This window comes from Carcharodon carcharias, chromosome 13 (assembly GCF_017639515.1).
Source record: "Carcharodon carcharias isolate sCarCar2 chromosome 13, sCarCar2.pri, whole genome shotgun sequence".
NCBI lineage: Eukaryota > Metazoa > Chordata > Chondrichthyes > Lamniformes > Lamnidae > Carcharodon > Carcharodon carcharias.
Genome location: NC_054479.1, coordinates 10,495,321 through 10,514,902, shown reverse-complemented (window position 1 = coordinate 10,514,902; position 19,582 = coordinate 10,495,321). Strand labels below are relative to the sequence as shown.

The 19,582-nt window shown below is 41.9% G+C and overlaps 1 protein-coding gene across 2 annotated transcripts in view; it reads right to left on the bottom strand.

Annotated features, from left to right (window-relative positions):
* The window catches only part of txnrd2.2 (thioredoxin reductase 2, tandem duplicate 2), a 101,304-nt gene that overhangs the window by 67,301 nt on the left and 14,421 nt on the right, over nt 1-19,582 (bottom strand). For both annotated transcript variants that reach the window (XM_041203186.1, XM_041203187.1), the window contains exons 5-6: nt 9,462-9,536; nt 9,243-9,321 (exon numbers count right to left, since the gene is read on the bottom strand). In XM_041203186.1, coding sequence (XP_041059120.1) covers nt 9,243-9,321; nt 9,462-9,536 — 154 coding nt within the window. The remainder of the gene's footprint in view (nt 1-9,242; nt 9,322-9,461; nt 9,537-19,582) is intronic.

The window sequence follows — 19,582 nt, the reverse complement described above, 5'->3', positions numbered from 1 at the left end:
TTCCACCCGCTTCTCTCTCTCTCTCTCTTCCACCCGCTTCTCTCTCTCTCTCTTCCACCCGCTTCTCTCTCTCTCTCTTCCACCCGCTTCTCTCTCTCTCTCTCTTCCACCCGCTTCTCTCTCTCTCTCTCTTCCACCCGCTTCTCTCTCTCTCTCTTCCACCCGCTTCTCTCTCTCTCTCTCTTCCACCCGCTTCTCTCTCTCTCTCTCTTCCACCCGCTTCTCTCTCTCTCTCTTCCACCCGCTTCTCTCTCTCTCTCTCTTCCACCCGCTTCTCTCTCTCTCTCTCTTCCACCCGCTTCTCTCTCTCTCTCTCTTCCACCCGCTTCTCTCTCTCTCTCTCTTCCACCCGCTTCTCTCTCTCTCTCTCTTCCACCCGCTTCTCTCTCTCTCTCTCTTCCACCCGCTTCTCTCTCTCTCTCTCTTCCACCCGCTTCTCTCTCTCTCTCTCTTCCACCCGCTTCTCTCTCTCTCTCTCTTCCACCCGCTTCTCTCTCTCTCTCTCTTCCACCCGCTTCTCTCTCTCTCTCTCTTCCACCCGCTTCTCTCTCTCTCTCTTCCACCCGCTTCTCTCTCTCTCTCTTCCACCCGCTTCTCTCTCTCTCTCTTCCACCCGCTTCTCTCTCTCTCTCTTCCACCCGCTTCTCTCTCTCTCTCTTCCACCCGCTTCTCTCTCTCTCTCTTCCACCCGCTTCTCTCTCTCTCTCTTCCACCCGCTTCTCTCTCTCTCTCTTCCACCCGCTTCTCTCTCTCTCTCTTCCACCCGCTTCTCTCTCTCTCTCTCTTCCACCCGCTTCTCTCTCTCTCTCTTCCACCCGCTTCTCTCTCTCTCTCTCTTCCACCCGCTTCTCTCTCTCTCTCTCTTCCACCCGCTTCTCTCTCTCTCTCTTCCACCCGCTTCTCTCTCTCTCTCTTCCACCCGCTTCTCTCTCTCTCTCTTCCACCCGCTTCTCTCTCTCTCTCTTCCACCCGCTTCTCTCTCTCTCTCTTCCACCCGCTTCTCTCTCTCTCTCTTCCACCCGCTTCTCTCTCTCTCTCTTCCACCCGCTTCTCTCTCTCTCTCTTCCACCCGCTTCTCTCTCTCTCTCTTCCACCCGCTTCTCTCTCTCTCTCTTCCACCCGCTTCTCTCTCTCTCTCTTCCACCCGCTTCTCTCTCTCTCTCTTCCACCCGCTTCTCTCTCTCTCTCTCTTCCACCCGCTTCTCTCTCTCTCTCTTCCACCCGCTTCTCTCTCTCTCTCTTCCACCCGCTTCTCTCTCTCTCTCTTCCACCCGCTTCTCTCTCTCTCTCTTCCACCCGCTTCTCTCTCTCTCTCTTCCACCCGCTTCTCTCTCTCTCTCTTCCACCCGCTTCTCTCTCTCTCTTCCACCCGCTTCTCTCTCTCTCTTCCACCCGCTTCTCTCTCTCTCTCTTCCACCCGCTTCTCTCTCTCTCTTCCACCCGCTTCTCTCTCTCTTCCACCCGCTTCTCTCTCTCTCTTCCACCCGCTTCTCTCTCTCTCTTCCACCCGCTTCTCTCTCTCTCTTCCACCCACTTCTCTCTCTCTCTTCCACCCACTTCTCTCTCTCTCTTCCACCCACTTCTCTCTCTCTCTTCCACCCACTTCTCTCTCTCTCTTCCACCCACTTCTCTCTCTCTCTCTTCCACCCACTTCTCTCTCTCTCTTCCACCCACTTCTCTCTCTCTCTTCCACCCACTTCTCTCTCTCTCTCTTCCACCCACTTCTCTCTCTCTCTTCCACCCACTTCTCTCTCTCTCTTCCATCCACTTCTCTCTCTCTCTTCCACCCACTTCTCTCTCTCTCTTCCACCCACTTCTCTCTCTCTCTGTCCTTCCTCTTCTCTCTCTCTCTGTCCTTCCTCTTCTCTCTCTCTGTCCTTCCTCTTCTCTCTCTCTGTCCTTCCTCTTCTCTCTCTCTCTCTTCCCTCTTCTCTCTCTCTCTTCCCTCTTCTCTCTCTCTCTCTCTTCCCTCTTCTCTCTCTCTCTCTCTTCCCTCTTCTCTCTCTCCCTCTGTTTTGAATATGCTCAATGACTCAGCACCCACTGATTTCTGGGGTACTGAATGCCAAAGAATCACAACCTTTCAAGTGAAGAAATTTCTCTTCTTCTCAAATGACTGATACTTTATTCTGAAACTGTGACTCCTCCTTCTACATCCCCCAGTCTTGGGAAACATATTCTCAGCATCTGTCAAGCCCATTCAGAATTTTAAGTTTCAATTAGATTACTTCTCATTCTTCTACACTCTAGGGCAAATGGGCCTAGTCGACTCCTTCTTTCATCTTTTATCATAACATTGATATTAGAAATTTCTATGGCTAATAGAAACCTCCTATGTAAACAGGTCATGCTGTAATTACCAGTAGGTTGCTCACTGTTGTGAAACAGCAAACTTACTGAAGCAATATTTCACCAATAATATAGACACCCTACTCTTCCTGCAAGATATAAGGTCTCATAAATATCTTCTACTTTATAAAAGTTTTGGTCAAATTGCTAGTAACTTTTGTTTGTTCTTTCTCCCGAAGCTTCTTGTCCTCAGATATCTGTATTGGCCCAGGTTTCGTGATCAGTGTGAAGTGACGGTGCTCACCTCTGATGTCAAAGGAAGCTGCTCACAAAGATCTAGCAATCTGGGTGGTGTGGATTTCCCCTTTCCCAAGGCTAGTTTGAATCTGGCACCATGTCAAGGGGATCTCCAGGTGACCGGGAAGTAAGATGCACAGATTATCGTTCATTTTTAATTAAATTTACAGAGAACAACATAAACAATTAGTACCCAAGGAATTATCGTAGCTGAAATGTCAAAAACAACTTTTAAAAAATTTGAAAATAAGTGTCTGTTTTTATCATAATGGAGTGTCATGCCCAATCTATTATGAACTTCCAGTAAATACTTTGAAAATCTGGACACAAACAAGCTATTAAAATGCTCCTGCAAATCATGCAACCTTTGACTTTACAGGGTGAGTGAGAGAGAAACAGCCTGGTCCTTTACAGCAAGAGAGTGAGAGAAAAACAGAATGGCCATTTAAAGGGTGAGAGTGAGAGAGAAACAGCATGGTCATTTACAGCGAGAGAGTGAGAGAGAAACAGCATGGTCATTTACAGCGAGAGAGTGAGATAGAAACAGCATGGTCATTTACAGCGAGAGAGTGAGAGAGAAACAGCATGGTCATTTACAGCGCGAGAGAGAGAGAAACAGCATGGTCATTTACAGCGAGAGAGTGAGAGAGAAACAGCATGGTCATTTACAGCGAGAGAGTGAGAGAGAAACAGCATGGTCATTTACAGCGAGAGGGTGAGAGAGAAACAGCATGGTCATTTACAGCGAGAGAGTGAGAGAGAAACAGCATGGTCATTTACAGCCAGAGGGTGAGACAGAAACAGCATAGTCATTTACAGCGAGAGGGTGAGAGAGAAACAGCACGGTCATTTACAGCGAGAGGGTGAGAGAGAAACAGCATGGTCATTTACAGCGAGAGTGTATGAGAAGAGCGGGGCCTTTAACAGTGAGGGAGGAAGGAAGAGTGAGAGACCATTAAAGAACGCAAGAGGGAAAAGAGCATGGAGAGCAACTGATGGGTGAGTAGGATTGGTGAGTATTTCTAGTCTTTAAAGTAAAGTAAGGTCTTTAGTTTGTGTTTAGATCTCTAGTCTTTTTTTTCTCTTTTTCTTAAAGATAGTTTGTTAAGTATAAGATCCATACTAGTGTGTATAAAAAATTATTATATTAAGTGTAAAGAGTGGGGATAATAATTGAGCAATTATTAATAACTTGAATAAAATACAATAGTGATGGTAGGACGGGCAATGTGTTGCTGCTGCAGCATGTGGGAGCTGCTGGACACCAAGATGATCCAGAGCAAACACATCTGTACCAAATGTTTGCAGCTCAAGGAACTTTGGATCCGAGTTAAGAAGCTGGAGTCATTGAGCCACATCAGGGAGGGGGGAAAGTTACCTGGACACTTTACTCCAGAAGGCAATCACACCCCTCAGAATAGGTAATTCAAATTTGGTCTGTGATCAGGGACAGGAGGGTGTGACTGCAAATGAAGCAGGTTTGGGGACCCAAGGGGTAGTGTCCAAGGAGCCTCGGCCCCTGAAACTGTCCAACAGTTACAAGGTTTTTGCAAACTGTGTGGATGAGAGCGGGGACTGCAGGGAGGATGAGAAAACTGACCACAGCACAGTGGTACAGGGAGCCATTCAAGTGGGGGGACAAAATGGGAACGTAGTAGTGGCAGGGGACAGTGTAATTAGGGGGATAGATACCGTTCTCTGTACCCATGAGCATGAGTCCTGAAGGCTGTGTTGCCTGCCCGGTGCCTGGGTTAAGGACATCTCCTCAGGGCTGGAGAGGAACTTCGAGTGGGAGGGGAGGGGTCTAGTTGCCGTTGTCCATGTTGGTACCAACGACATTGATAAGACTAGAAAGGAGATTCTGCTGAAAGAATCTGAACAGTTAGGAGCTAAATTAAAAAGCAGAACCTCCAAGGTAATAATCTCGGGATTGCTACCTGAGCCACGGTCAAACTGGCATAGGATAAAAAGAGCCAAGGAGTTAAATGTGTGGCTCAGAGATTCGTGTGGGTGGAATGAGTTTCAGTTCTTGGGGCACTGGCACCAGTACTGGGGTAAAAGGGAGCTGTTCTGGTGGGACTGCTTCACTTGAACCGTGCTGGGGCCAGTGTCCTGGCAAACCGAATAACAAGGGCTGCAGAGAAGGCTTTAAACTAAATAGAGCTGGGGAGGGTTCTGGAAAGGAAGATGTAGAATCCATATTGGTAGAGGTAAGAAATAACAAGGGGAAGAAGACACTGGTAGGGATCAGGCTATTTTGGATCTGGTAATGTGTAATGAGACAGGTTTAATAAATGATCTCAGAATAAAGGATCCCCGAGGAAACAGTGACCATAACATGTTAGAATTTAGCATTCAGTTTGAGTGTGGGAAACTTGGGTCGGAACCAATTGTGCTAAACTTTAATAAGGGTAATTACAACAGAATGAGGGCAGAGTTGGTTGGAGTGAACTGGGAAAGCAGTTTGGCAGAAAATACGGTTGATGAACAATGGAAGGCGTTTAAGAAAATAGTTCATGACTCTCAAGAAAGATATATCCCAGTGAGGAAGAAGGATCAAGAAAGGAGATAAACCAACCATGGTTAACCAAGGAAGTTAAGGACAGTGTCAAATTGAAAGGAAAACATACAATGTGGCAAAGATTAGTGGTAAGCCAGAGGATGAGGAAAGTTTTAAAAACCAACAAAAGATGACCAAAAAATAAAGAGGGAGGAAATAAACTTTGAAGGTAAATTAGCAAGTAATATAAAAATGGACAGGAAGAGCTTCTTTAAATATTTAAAAAGGAAGAAAAGCGCCAAACATAGGCCCCTTAGAGAATGAGGCTGGGGAATTAAATTATGAACCAGGAAATGACAGAGGAATTGAATAAATATTTTACTTCAGTTTTCACGGTGGAAGATACTAATAGCATACCAAAAATGCTAAACAATCAAGGGGCAAAGGACAGGGGGGAGGAAATAAATACAATAACTGTCATTGGAGAAAAAGTACTAGGGAAGCTAATGGGGCTGAAGTCCGATAAGTCCCCTGGACCTGATGGGTTACATCTTAGGAAATTGAAGGAAGTAGCTACAGGGATAGTGGATGCACTGGTAGTAATCTTCCAAGAATCCTTAGATTCCGGAAAAGTCCCAGAGGATTGGAAAACGACCAATGTAACACCATTATTCAATAAGGGAGGGAAACAAAAAAACAGGTAACTATAGGCCAGTTAGCTTAACATCTGTTATTGGGAAAATGTTGGAGTCTATTATAAAGGACGTAATAGCAGAGCATTTAGAAATACATAATCTAATCAAGCAGAGTCAGCACAGCTTCATGAAGGGGAAATCATGCCAACAAAGTTATTAGATTCTTTGAGGAGTTAACAAGCAGGATAGAATAGACATAATATATTTGGATTTCCAAAAAGCGCTCAATAAGGTACCACACGTAAGGCTACTTAATAAGATAAGAACCCTTGGTGTTGGGGATAGTACATTAGCATGGATAGAGAATTGGCTAATTTTTCTAAGACAGAGTTGGGATAAGGGGAGCATTTTCAGGATGGCCAACTGTAACTAGTGGAGTGCCACAGGGATCAGTGCTGGGACCTCAATTATTTACAATATATATTAATGGCTTAGATGAGGTAAGTGAATGTGCTATCGCCAAGTTTGCAGATGACACAAAAATATGTGGGAAGGCAAATGGTGAAGATGACACAAGGAATCTACAGAAATATAAACAGGTTAAGTGAATGGGCAAAAACATGGCAGATGGAATATAATGTGGGAAAATGTGAGGTTATGCACTTTGGCAGGAAGAATAGAGGAGTAGAATATTATCTAAATGGAGAAAGACTACAGATGGCTGCAGCAGAGAGATATTTGGGAGTTCTTTTGCATGAATCCCAAAAAGCTAACATACAAGTTCAACGGGTAATAGGGAAGGTAAATGGAATGTTGGCCTTAAGGGAATAGAGTATTAAAATAGGGAAGTCTTGCTAAAACTATACAAGGCACTAGTTAGACCACACCTAGAATACTGTGAACAATTTTGGTCCCCTTATCTAAGGAAAGATAAACTGGCATTGGATGCAGTCCAGAGAAGGTTCACTAGGTTGATCTCAGATATGGAAGAATTTTCTGATGAGGAGAGGTTGAGTAAGTCGGGCCTGTATTCATTGGAATTTAGAAGAATGAGAGGCAACCTTATTGAAACACATAATATTCTTAGGGGGCTTGACAGAGAAGATGCTGAGAGGTTGTTTCCCCTTGTGGGAGAGTCTAGGACCAGAGGGCATAATCTCAGAGTAAGGGGGTGCCCATTTAAAACAGAGATGAGGAGGGATTTCTTCTCTCAGAGTGTAGTCAATCTGTGGAATTCTTTACCGCAGAGAGCTGTGGAGGCTGAGTCGTTAAGTATATTCAAGGCTGAGATCGACAGATTTTTAATCAGTAAAGAAAACAAGGGTTATGGGGAAAAGGCAAGAAAGTGGAGTTGAGGATCTCAACCAGTGAACTAAATGCTGAAAGTGTTGAAGACCACTTTGTGTCATCAACAAGAACTGAAAGGAATTTGGAAGACGTTGATCAAAATCAACCCATTGAATTCTGCACTCTGGAATTGGTGCTATTGAACTGTTTTATCCTCCCTTTAAAATCTATGTTTTTTTATGTCTTGTGTGTCTTGTATGCGTGTGTATAGGGATTTAAGAAGGGTAGAGTTTAGGTTATAGAGTTAGAAATTAGCAGTTCATATTCCTTTCTTTTGCCACTGGTTAATGACAGTTTGTTCAATAAACAATTATTTACTTATTAAGTTTACAAACCTGGTGCTCATATTCTGTTAACCTAAATTAAGTAGTTAGGTAGAATTAGGGCAATGTTGTGGTTTGGTCAAACTTTTCACATTTGTCACGGTTCAGGAAACAGTGGTGCTTGATATGACAGCGCACTATCCCCAGTGAGTCGCGACATAATTAAATATGGATATTTACAGCCATCCAGGGAATTCACACACCTCTTTGTTTAAGGATGGGCCAACACAAAAGGACAATGGAATTTCCAGACTATCTGACTCCCTGTTTCATACTGAACAAAAGGGAAGATCAGAACTCACTCGATGACAAACAGAAGTGAATAATTCCTATCATTATGACATATCATGATGGCTTTCCCCATCCAAACTAGCCTGGGTGAACCTCAGAGGTGTTCATCCACAGCACGGGATGTGAAATCAACATAAACACCGCTCCTTATTTGGAAAAGGACTTGAACTTGTGAAGAGGCGTATGGGGAAAACCATGTTTTTGTCTGCTTTTTAAAATCAGCTAAGAGCAGTTTACATTTAGTCATCAGTTGCCAGTTGGTCAGAAAGCCAGACTACAAACGAGCTGCAAGTCATCAAGCAACCAAGTTAACTCACAACAATATCTTGAAAATGGAAGATCCTAACAGAGAGAAGGACACCCCCGCAACCTGTTCCAGTTTAAAGTTTGCCTGAGAAACAACCTCCTTGCTATTTGACTATAGGGAATCTCTAAACCTGCTGTAAATACTTTGTTTTTTTCAAGACCTGGACTTCAACTTTAAGCCATCAAAATCATTCAAAAACCCAAAGTGCATCACCTTCACCTATACCCAATATTTGTTTGTGTGTGTGTACGTGCATGCGAGAGATTGAGTGGGTAACATTACTTCAATTCAGAGAAAGTGTGTGAAAATAAATAATCATCTTTATTTCTTAACCTGCTAAAGCTTGCTGCTGAAATTATTTTATTGGAACCTGCAATCAAGGGGTAGGAAAACACACACTTCCATACAAAACGTACTGATCACAGGCATTAAGAAAACAAATATATTCTGTCCATGGCAGGAGAAATTTAACAATCCAGAAATATAAGATTAGTTTCTCAGGACCAGTGTTCAGCAATAATTATAAACTTAGTGCACTGTTAAAAACCCAGTCCCATCTCAATCAACAAAATGCAATCTACTCAAGGGTTTTTTTTGAACAGCAAAACTAATTGCATAACGTGGCAGGTTCTTGTCGGTTTAGCAATTTCTAACTAATTGCAATCTGGAGGCGGACCCCGTGGGGAAGCGTAGAATCACTGACAGCAATTTCTGGGTTTGAGTTTAACTGTGCATGTGTGGGCTCAGTTTCAGAACAACAATGACAATGAACACTGAGTTCCGCCACAATTACCATTGCAATGTGTATTTTTTTCACTTCCTGTCCCCTAATCAGTAAAAGGTTTCTCTCTTGATTTTTCCTAGGCCCCTTTCTACACATACAAACACAGAAGCAGGAAAGAATGAAGACAACTGCTTACTGGATTGCTCACTGCATTCTAGAAATATTCTGGGAAATGAGCTGGTCTTGCATAAACCTGACTGGCACCACCAAAAAGCCCATGGAATGTAGTCATGCAAGAGTCTTTGCCCGATGATGGTATTAACCTTGGTGGGTGGCAACAGGAGTTTTCAACACAATTTTACCAAAATTTCTCTTTGATCCTCTCCCCCTTGCTCACAGCATAATGCAATAAAATTGCAAACTCTCAATCAACTGCATATAAAACACAATCTTGCCCCCATCACCACAAAGTGCATCCAAAAGTATCTAAACTGGTGTAAATGTTGAACTACAAGTGCAGAAGCCTTACCTTTTCGCCTTGCTTGGACTCCCCTTGAACAGTATGGTTGTCTAGAAAAACACCTTTGAGATTCTTATACTTCACCTTCCTGTTAAGGGTAAGGAGAGGTTACATGTTCTGCTCTGAAAATTAAATACATCCAAATGAAATGTGATTTCGGAAGAAAAATGCTGAAAATGCAGTGCAAGTGCCATTTAGAAAGTGCCAGATGACGTAGGTTGTACTCACTTATCTTGAAGTTGCACTAGATGTCCCCAGTTTAAGGATTTCACATGGCTTTGAACAGCATTTGCCATGGTACCCCTGAAGAGGAATGGAAACCATTAGCTACTATGATCTGAACAAGAGCAAAATACGGCGAATACTGGAAACCTGAAATAAAAACAAAGTGCTGGAAATACTCAGCAGGTCATGCAGCATCTGTGGAGAAAGAAACAGAGCTAATGTTTCAAGTTGATAACATTTATCAGAAGAGTTACACGTCATCAGCTACTCTCATTATGTGGTGAAATGCAACATTTATGCATTGCACCAATCCAAGCTCTGGAATCAGGAATGACATTCCCTCAATTTAAATCGCCGATAATGAGATTCAACCATCACTTAAGGGTTTATTTTTAACTTCAAAGCATCACACCTACTGCCCTGTGAGGCCTGCTAGACACTTCTGAACAGACCATGGGTGAGCATGCTCACTCTATGCAGCCTGATTCCAATTCATGTACAGTGAATGGTACAAAGCTAAGCACACCAAACTTACTAAAGCATCCTGAGGTGTGCAGAATTACACACAAGCAGCAAACTAGAGCGACACCAGCAGATCTAAAACAACAGAAAACTGTAAGGTGATGGAACAAGAAATGCCAAACAGTGATATACAGTGAATGGTTGCTTAATAAAAAGACTTGCATTTATATAGCACACTTGTCAACCTCAGAGCATCCAAAAATGTTTTACAGCCAATAAAGTACTTTTGAAGTGTAGTTATTAGTGTAATGTAGGAAATTGTGCATGCCCCCACAAACAGCAGTGATCAAATCATATATTATCAGTGATGTTGATTGAGGTTTAATTATCAGACAGGATATCAGGGATGTTCCTCTTCAAAGTGGTGCCATCCAGACACCAGGTTTAATGATTCATCCAAAAGATAAACTTGCAATTATGTAATGCCTTTCATGACCTCAGGACATCTCAAAGCACTTTACAGACAATGAGGTACTTGAAGTGTAGTCACTGTTCTAACAGGAAACATTACAGCCAATTTATGCACAGCAAATTCTCACAAACACCAATGTGATAATAAGCAGATAGTCTGTTTTTGTGAGGTTAGTTCATAAAATCTTGAAGTACAGAAGGCCATTCAGTTCAATGCACTTATGGTGACTCTTTGAAAGTTTGAGGTATAAGTATTGGCTAGTTCACTGATGAGAACTCCCCATCCCTTCGATAGAGTGCCATGGGATATTTTAATGTCCATCTGAGTGCAAAGGCAGGGCCACCATTTAACGGTTCATCTGAAAGACAATGCAGCATTGCCTCATTACTGCACTGGCATGTCAGCCTAGGTTTTTGTACTCAAGCTTTTGGAATGGGACTTGAATTCATAACATTCTGACTCAGAGGCAAGGATGCTACCCACTGAGCAGAGATCATTATCCAGCTTTGACTTTCTAGACAGAGGGCATTGAAGAAATAACAATAAAGGCAGTGCAGCAGACATTTCAGGACATTTGTAGTAAATCATGACCTGGAAAATCTAATTGTGGAATGTCTTTATGGTGATCTCTGAAAATAATGCAACAATTTTTGAGATCATCAAGCAATTAGGAAGGCAAATGATATGTTAGCCTTCATTACAAGGGGATTGGTGTGTAATAATAAGGAAATTGACTTGCCTGGAGGGGGCAGAATGAAAGCTCACTGGATTGACTCCTGGGCTGACAGGGCTAGCCTAAGAGGAGAAATCAAGTCGATTGGACCTTTATTCTGTGGAGTTTAGAAATAAGTGAGCTGATTTTTTTTAAATGTTCATGTGATGTGAACATTGCTGGCAAGACCAGCATTTATTGCCCATTCCTAACAGCCCCCAAAAGGTTGGTGGTGAGCTGCCTTCTTGAACTGCTGGTGTCTGTGTGGTACAGCTACACCCATAGTGCTGTTAGGGAGGGAGTTCTAGAATTTTGACCCAGCGATCTCATTGAAGTGTATAATTTTTTTTTAAGATGGCAAATGGTAGACACAGAGAGCCTTTTTCCTTGGCTGGAGAGTCTAAAATCATTGTCTCAGAGTAAGCGGTTGGCCATTTAGGATTGAGATGAAGAGAAATTTCCTCAAAACGTTGCAAACCCTTGGAATTCTCTACTCCAGGGAGCTGTGGATGTTCAGCTGATGAGCATATTCAAGACTGAGATCGAAAGATTTTGGGCAGTAAGATAATCAAGGGATGGGGGAGAAGTGGAGTTGAGGTACAAGTTCAGCTATGATTTTATTGAATGGCAGAGCAGGCTCAAGTGGCTGAATGGCCTACTGTTGCAGTAGGGAACTAAAGGAAAGGATCAGGGCACAGTTATAGCCATTCACTAAGAAGCTGTTTGTGAACTATTTGACTACTGGGATGTACCTCAACAACATCTACATAAACATACAGTTATTAAAACAGATTATCTAACCCAGTATCATTTGTTAGTAATATTTAGAACACTCCATGTGTATAAATTTGAACATTCTTTTTTCAAAAGGAGCACCAATGCATTGTGGGAGAGTCCAAAGAAAAGCAACATTGCAGATTCTGGTACAGTGGACCCTATCTTATGAGTTCAAAAAAATTGAACATTTTTTTTATTGGAAAAGGGAAAATTAAAAGATATGACCCAGTTCTTTAAGATGGCAAGGCATTCCTGAGAGAGTGACTATTTAACTTGGACTTTGATCACACTATTACAGAGGACAGAAGCAAAACAAAAAAAAAAATCAACAAGCTTCAAGGTCTACAGTGGAATTCCTTCAAGCCAGAGCTGGGCCTTTTCCGGCTTAGGAAGACATCACTTCTCACTCAAGATAGGTGCTGCAGGGAATTCAGGGCCAGAGAGATCTCCTGTACTAGTTCCAATTGCCTAGATGTCAGACAGGAATTTCCCACAATTTCTTTCCTTACAAATTGGCCTGGGTTTTTAAATCTGCTTGTTCACCTCTCCGAGGAAACAACATGGCTTTAGATGGGGTGGAGAGTTGTCATGGTAATGTAGTTTTCATAATATTGTTGTGATTTAATGTAAAAGTGGGTTAATAGTGGAAGTTGGATAGTTTGTGTGTGTGGGGGATTTAATTGAATTGGAGACAGCTGGTCTAGAGGCTGAGAGTTATAAAAAAGCCAAATTTGAAATACTAAATATGTAAACATGGCTGAAGTTTTAGAATTTGAGATGTAAGGAAAATTTGTATTTTTAGATAAATTACGGTAGTTTGAATTTCAAAGAAATGGTAGGGTATTACCCCTAGCCAGAAGTAGCTAAGCCAAACTGCGTTTATTTTTCCCCAAAGGTTACTGATAAAAATTAGTACTATGAAAGATTTATATTATGAGAAAAGTAAAGTTGCAAAAACATATGGGAACAATGGAATTTGCATTAAAAGGGAGAAACATGTATAAAGGAGATGAGATTATGTATCAGGAGAATGGCATTCTAAGATTTAACAAGTGTAAAAAGTCTCCAGCCTCTGTGCATCAAGTTGCTGTCTACAGGAACCAAAGCTGAGAAAATTCACTTTGAATTCAATTGTTCAGGGTATTGCGTGGTTTTGCCTGGGTCTGTTTAAATCTATTTGTTTTACTGTTGCCTTAACAGGGGTGTAACTGGAAGCCAGAATAATTAGGAGTTTTAGGAGTTATTATAGTAATAATTTGTAGACCTAGGCATGTGCTTGAAATCCTTTCCTTTATTAATCAAATGTTTAATTTAGTTTTCTAAAAACCTCTGAAGTCATGGTGGTCTTAGTACTTCTGAATGCAGGGCACGTATCTCAAAATAAAATATAATTGCAAAGCAGCGTGATCAAGTTTCCCTCGTGGATTTGAGCCGACTGGCACATATCATCTGCCATGTCATAACAGAGTTAGTCTGTTATGCAGAAGGCATCATAATTGTGTGGGGCAGGCTGGATGGACTAAAGGGTCTTTTACTCTACCATCATTGTTCCCATGTTTATTTCTAGACAAGAGAAAACTCCTTTTCTTTCCTATTTCACCCAACCTTCACCCCTAGAAACCTGGGGTAGACTCACAATAAAACCAGCTGAGATTCTGCGAATCCATGCGAGGTGTGGTCAGGAATAAATTTCACAGTATCCTTTTTTTTTTTTAGATTGGCTCATCACCCGTCTTAAGAAACTGATGGATTGGAGCCAATCTGTAATAAAGTAAACTGCACCTATGTTGTGGAGGGAGGGGCCAAATGAGAAAACTGACCCTTTTTGTTTTCTAATTTAAGCACACTTTTCTTGGGGAAAGAGTACAATGTATCATTATGTTCTAAAAAGGTATATTGCTCCTTTAAGCAACTTCTTTCTAATCTCCAAAGTCCCCTTTAGTCAGCAAAATAAAAGCAAAATACTGTGGATGCCAGAAATCTGAATTAAAAACACAAAGTGCTGGATAAATTCAGCAGGTCTGGCAGCATCTTTGGAGAGAGAAACAAGTTTCAAGGAAGTGTCATTTTCGGCTTGAAACATTAACTCTGTTTCTCACTTCACAGATGCTGCCAGGCCTGTTGAGTTTTTCCAGCACTTGGTTTTTATTCCCCTTTTGCAGCCTCTTGTATCCTATTTTAGATCTCTACCTGCAACAGAAAAAGAGCATTCAGGTCCATCAACTGACAACTAGAGGATATTATGTGCCCGAGGACAGACAGCCAGGAATTGCCTGATATTTTTGTTGGCTTGATGGGAACTTGAAGCAACCTGACAACTATATGTTTATCACCTGCCAGTTAAAGAGCAGGCAGATTGGAATGATTTCTTCATCACATCACTCGAGGTGTGAGGCAACACACATTTCAGACTTGCCACTAGGTTTAGGGAAAATCATCACATCAACATTCTTTGTATTCCTCTCATTTTCCAAACCTAACTGGCGCCTCACTGCCCGAATGTACCTTCAGGTGCCTGATGAGATCATCTGACTGGTGCCACACAAACTCAAAACAGATTAACTTATTTCCATATGATGCTTTTAAGAAGCAGAAGCGCCTTAGAAAGTTAAACCAGTTTTTGTCATTTTTAGTCTTTATTCTAACTCTGTGCAAACAGCCAAAGTAAAAGAGTTTGCTTTTCATTCTTTAAATCTTATACTCCATTCTTTTAAAAAACCAAGTGTAATGGTTATTATTCTAGGTCCTTCACCTACTGACTTTTTGCTATCAATTATTATAGAAGTCTGCTGATATTAATCAGGGAAACTAACCCACAGGCAAATTATATTACATAGTCTCCGTCAATGAAAGGCAATTTTCACTTCCCAGCGATTGAAATAGTATACTGCATTCTTACAAGTTAGCCATTTGGAATTCTGACATGCTGTGGCGTACCACCTTGGGGAAGTCAGCTCATGCTGCTTTACAACCATAGGAACAACTGATGAACTGGAGAATTGTTCCACTGGCTGATCGCATTAAAAATATAAACGGCAATTAAACCTACTGTACATATAACTGCATTTATTCACACTCAGGAATTGCATGCACAGAATTTCAGTTTTCCTATCCACAATAGGGAGAGTAACTGGAAGCCAAGAGTATAAAATAAGAACAGAAACTGTGGGAAACATGCAGCAAGTCTGCCAGCATGTGTGTGGAGAGATCCGAAATGTTAAACTGGAAACGTTAACTCTTTTCTCTCTCCACAGATGCTGCCTGACCTGCTGAGTGTTTCCAGCATTTTCTATTTTTATTTCTGATTTCCAGCATCCGCTGTATTTTGCTTTTGTAGCCAGGAGTATAACCCAGGTCTACTGCTCTTCATTATTCTTTCTAGGTACAGGTCTCAAACTAATACATGAAATACATGAGGTGTGCAATTGGAGGAGTTACTGCATAAGAGCTGAATTCACATACACCTCCAATCAGATGCTTACACTTCTCGACCCATCTTTTGTTTCTTCCATCACCACCTCTTTCTGCCTTGCCCTGTAATCCCTTTCGTCATTTAATCACTCCTGCCCTCCACCCTATCACAGACCTTCTGTTTTGATCCCACCTTCTGCCCTCCCATTCCCTGCCATTGTATTTCGAATATGAGCAAGGGAATTCTCCCTGTGTCCTGGCCATTACTTATCCCTCAATAGATGTCATACACAAAAAAGACAGATTATTTGGTCATTGCAACATTGCTGTTTGTGGGGGCTTGCTGTGCATAAATTGGCTGTGTTTCCTACATCACAATGGTGACTAAAATTCAAAAGTACTTCATTAGCTGCGAAGTGCTTTAGGACGTCCTGTGGTCACGAAAGGTGCTATTTAATGGAAGCCACCTTTTTTTGCTGAGTGTTTCCAACATTTTTTATTTATTTTTCATATTTTCAGCATCCACAGTATTTTGCCTGATGCTAAATTATGGTTGCTACCATACAAAATTGCTATAGATACTTTTTCTCAACCCTAGTACAGACAAACCCACACTCCTTATGACCTTCCTCCTGAATTTATGCACAATGTAGTCTGGGACGCTGGCCATGGGGTGAATAATGAACCTTTAACAAGTAGTGTAACTGAAGTAGGATAAATTACCACCGTACGTACTTGATCATGATAATGCATAAATAATATTCCATATTTCTCAGGCTACAAACTAAAAATCAGGTTTAAGAAAAATAAAACTAGCACAGGAACAAGTTAAAAACAAGGGATGGACAAAACACATTGCGTCACATTTTGGGCACAGAATCTGTTGCAAAATTATGAAACATTTAGGTTTTCCCTGGAAAATTACACATCCAATTGTTCTGTCAATGCAAAAATTATATGCAAAAATGAATGTTCACAGGATGTTCCATTCCCTACCACATGGGTTTATAAGTGGCATGTTACATTCATGCCATACAAGTGACAGGCATTATCTCCAACAAAAAAGAATCATCTGCCACTGACATTCAATAGCTGAAACCCCCAGCTCCTGACTGCCCAAAGCCTGTCTACCATTGCCAAGTCAGAAGTGCGATGGAATACTCTCCACTTACCTGGATGAGTACAGCTCCACCAACACTAAAGAAGATCGAAACCATCCAGAACAAAGCAGAGCCACTTGATCAGTATCCCATCCACCAACTTACATTCACTACCTCCAACATTGGTGCACAGTGACAGCAGCGTACACGATCCACAAGATGCACTGCAGCAACTTACCAGGCCTCCTTTGACAGCACCATTCAAACCTGCAACATCCTTAACAGGGCAGCAGATACTTGGGAACACCACTAACTTCAAGCTCCCTTCCAAGCCACACACTATCCTGACTTGGAACTACATCACAGTTCCTTTGCTATTGCTGGGTTAGAGCCTAGAACTCCCTTTTGCACACCCAGAACAGTGGGTGTACCTACGCCTGATGGACTATAGCGGTTCAAGAAGGCAGCTCACCACGACCTTCTCAACGGCAGTTAGAGATGGGAAACAAACTCTGGTCTTGCCAGCGATGCTCACAACCCATGGAAGAATAAAATAATCTGTTTGGCAAAGCAGAGCATCACAGAAGATTCCTTGATTCATGGTTCTGATTATACATCCATTTTCACTCTGTCATACGAATTGGGACAAAGGAAGATCATGTGGTGCCAAACATTTAGGGCTGAGATGGAGAAATTTCTTCACTCAAATGATTGTGAAACTTTGTAATTCTCTACCAAGAGTAGTGGATGCTCAGTCGTTGAGTATATTCAAACAGAGCTCGATAGAATTTTGGATACTGAGGCAATCAAGGGATATGGGTTAATGCAGGAAGGTGCAGTTGAGGTAGAAGATCAGCCATGATCTTGTTGAATGTCGGAGCAGGCTTGAAGGGTCAAATGGCCTCCTCCAGCTTCTATACTTAAAATTCAAAGCTAATGTTCCCAATCATACAACAGTGCTGGTCAAAAAAGCTGTTGAGAGGCCTAGCAGAAGATCCTCATTATCATGTTTTCATAGATGGAACCAATGATCTCAGATGCAGGATAACTGTGCTAGACCCCAAGAGAGATGGCCAATGCCAATATTGGCACTCATCAATGGTGCTCGTAAAGCAAACCAGTCAGTGTTAGCAAGTCCTTTTCAACCAACATTAGTTCACTAGTCAAGAGAGGTATTTTCTCTGATACAAAGGAACTCCCAGGAGCCAAAGGAGACATTTTTACATTTTTAACAATCCTATCAACTTTGATTTACAACAAATAAGCTTTAAAATGTAGCATCCTTTGTGTTTCAAAAGAAGGCATCTCCAATTTGCTACTACAGTACTTCATATTATGTTACTTCTGTTCGCTCACAGTCAGGCTAGGAAGTTATTTAAACACATCGCCCTAACCGACTCCCACAAATTAATCAGCAGAAATAGAAGGATGTCAAGGATAATCATAATTCTCTACAACGACTTAATGTTGTTTTAATGGTTCTGCGAATGAAACACCTTCATTAAAACACATCATGACCAGTAGCTGTATGCTAATCACAAAAGCTCCTACTTATCTTTCAGTGTAAAATTCAATTGCACTCCTCTCATTATACATACTGTACAATAAATCATAATCTATTAAATGGCAGCACTCCAAATGCTCCAGATGTAGGGAAAGGAGAAACTATTACTTGCATAAAGGGAAAACAATATTAGTTTTGAAATACTAGTGCTACCTAAATTGCTTGCATCAACTTATGGCTGCCATGATAGCAACAAGTCATGGACACCAAATGATCCCAGGTTCCAGTGCCATAGTGTGCCAAGTTAGCTTATCCAGGATCATGGCAAAGGTACCATAATTGGTCAAGCATCTCAGAACCAGGCAAAGGAGAAGTCAAATCAGGATTCAAAATGCTGACTTCTATCCAATGACTCCCAGCCCAACAGAAAGTGTGCATACGCAGTCGAGAGGGAGAGATTCAGGTTTAACAACGATAATGGTCAGTCAAAGCACACAAACTAGGCTCACACTTCCCAAAGTACAGACACTTGCATCAGCTGCTACTGAAAGAACTGCTGCCCATGCTAGCTACTGTACATTAATATGCAGCAGTACATACCATCTACAAGATGCACTACAAAAACTCACCAAGGCACCTGAGGCAGCTCCTTCCAAATGCATGACCACTACCATCTAGAGGGACAAGGGCAGCAGACACATGGGAACACCACCGCCTGGAAGTTCCCCTCAAGCCACTCACCATCCTGACTTGGAAATATAGTGCCGTTCCTTCACTTTCGCTGGGTCAAAATCCTGGAACTCCCTCCCTAATAGCACTGTGGATGCAACTACACCACATGGACTGCAGCTGTTCAAGAAGGCAGCTCACCACCACCTTCTCAACGACGATTAGGGATGGGCAATAAATGCTGGCCCAGCCAGTGACGCCCACTTTCCATGAACGAATAAACAAATTGACAGTCCGGGGACAAAGCAAGATGAAGAGAGATAAAAAGACTCAAATGCACATCTTCGTCTGAAAATTTCATGCAAACAAGTTAAAATTTTCAAGAGGTTTAGAGGGGAATTAATGTGCTGGCCCTACTAATGCAAAAATGCATTTTTTTAAAAATCCAACAAAAGCATTTGCAAATATAGCAAAAAGAAACTGCATTTAGATGGTGCCTGATAACATCCACATGCCACCTCAAAGCTTTTCATAACTCATGGATTACTTTTAAAATGGAGTCACTGTTGCAAGACACTTAAGTGGAGCTGACAAGATCCCACAAACAATAAATGAGATGAATGCCCAATTAATCTGTTCATGATAATGTTGACTGAGGGGAGTAATGTTGGCCAAGCAATGGGAACTACCTGTTCTTCTTTAATTAATGCCACAGGATCTTTTACATCCCCCTCTGAACTACTGGACATCTCACCGAAAGATGACACCATTGACAACGCAGCACTACAGACAGTACTGCACTGAAATGTCCACCTAAAGTTTTTGTATGGGAGTTGAACCCTCAATCTTCTGACTTTGGGATAAGAATTCTGCCAACTGAGCTATTCTGACACTTAGTGACTTTAAATATAAGGAAACAATGTGCTTCTACGTCCCTGGTTCTCAGCATCATTCCCTACTCAACAGGAAGGAGAAGGCAACCAACTCTCAGGTTTACATCAAGGTGCCTGTGCAGCT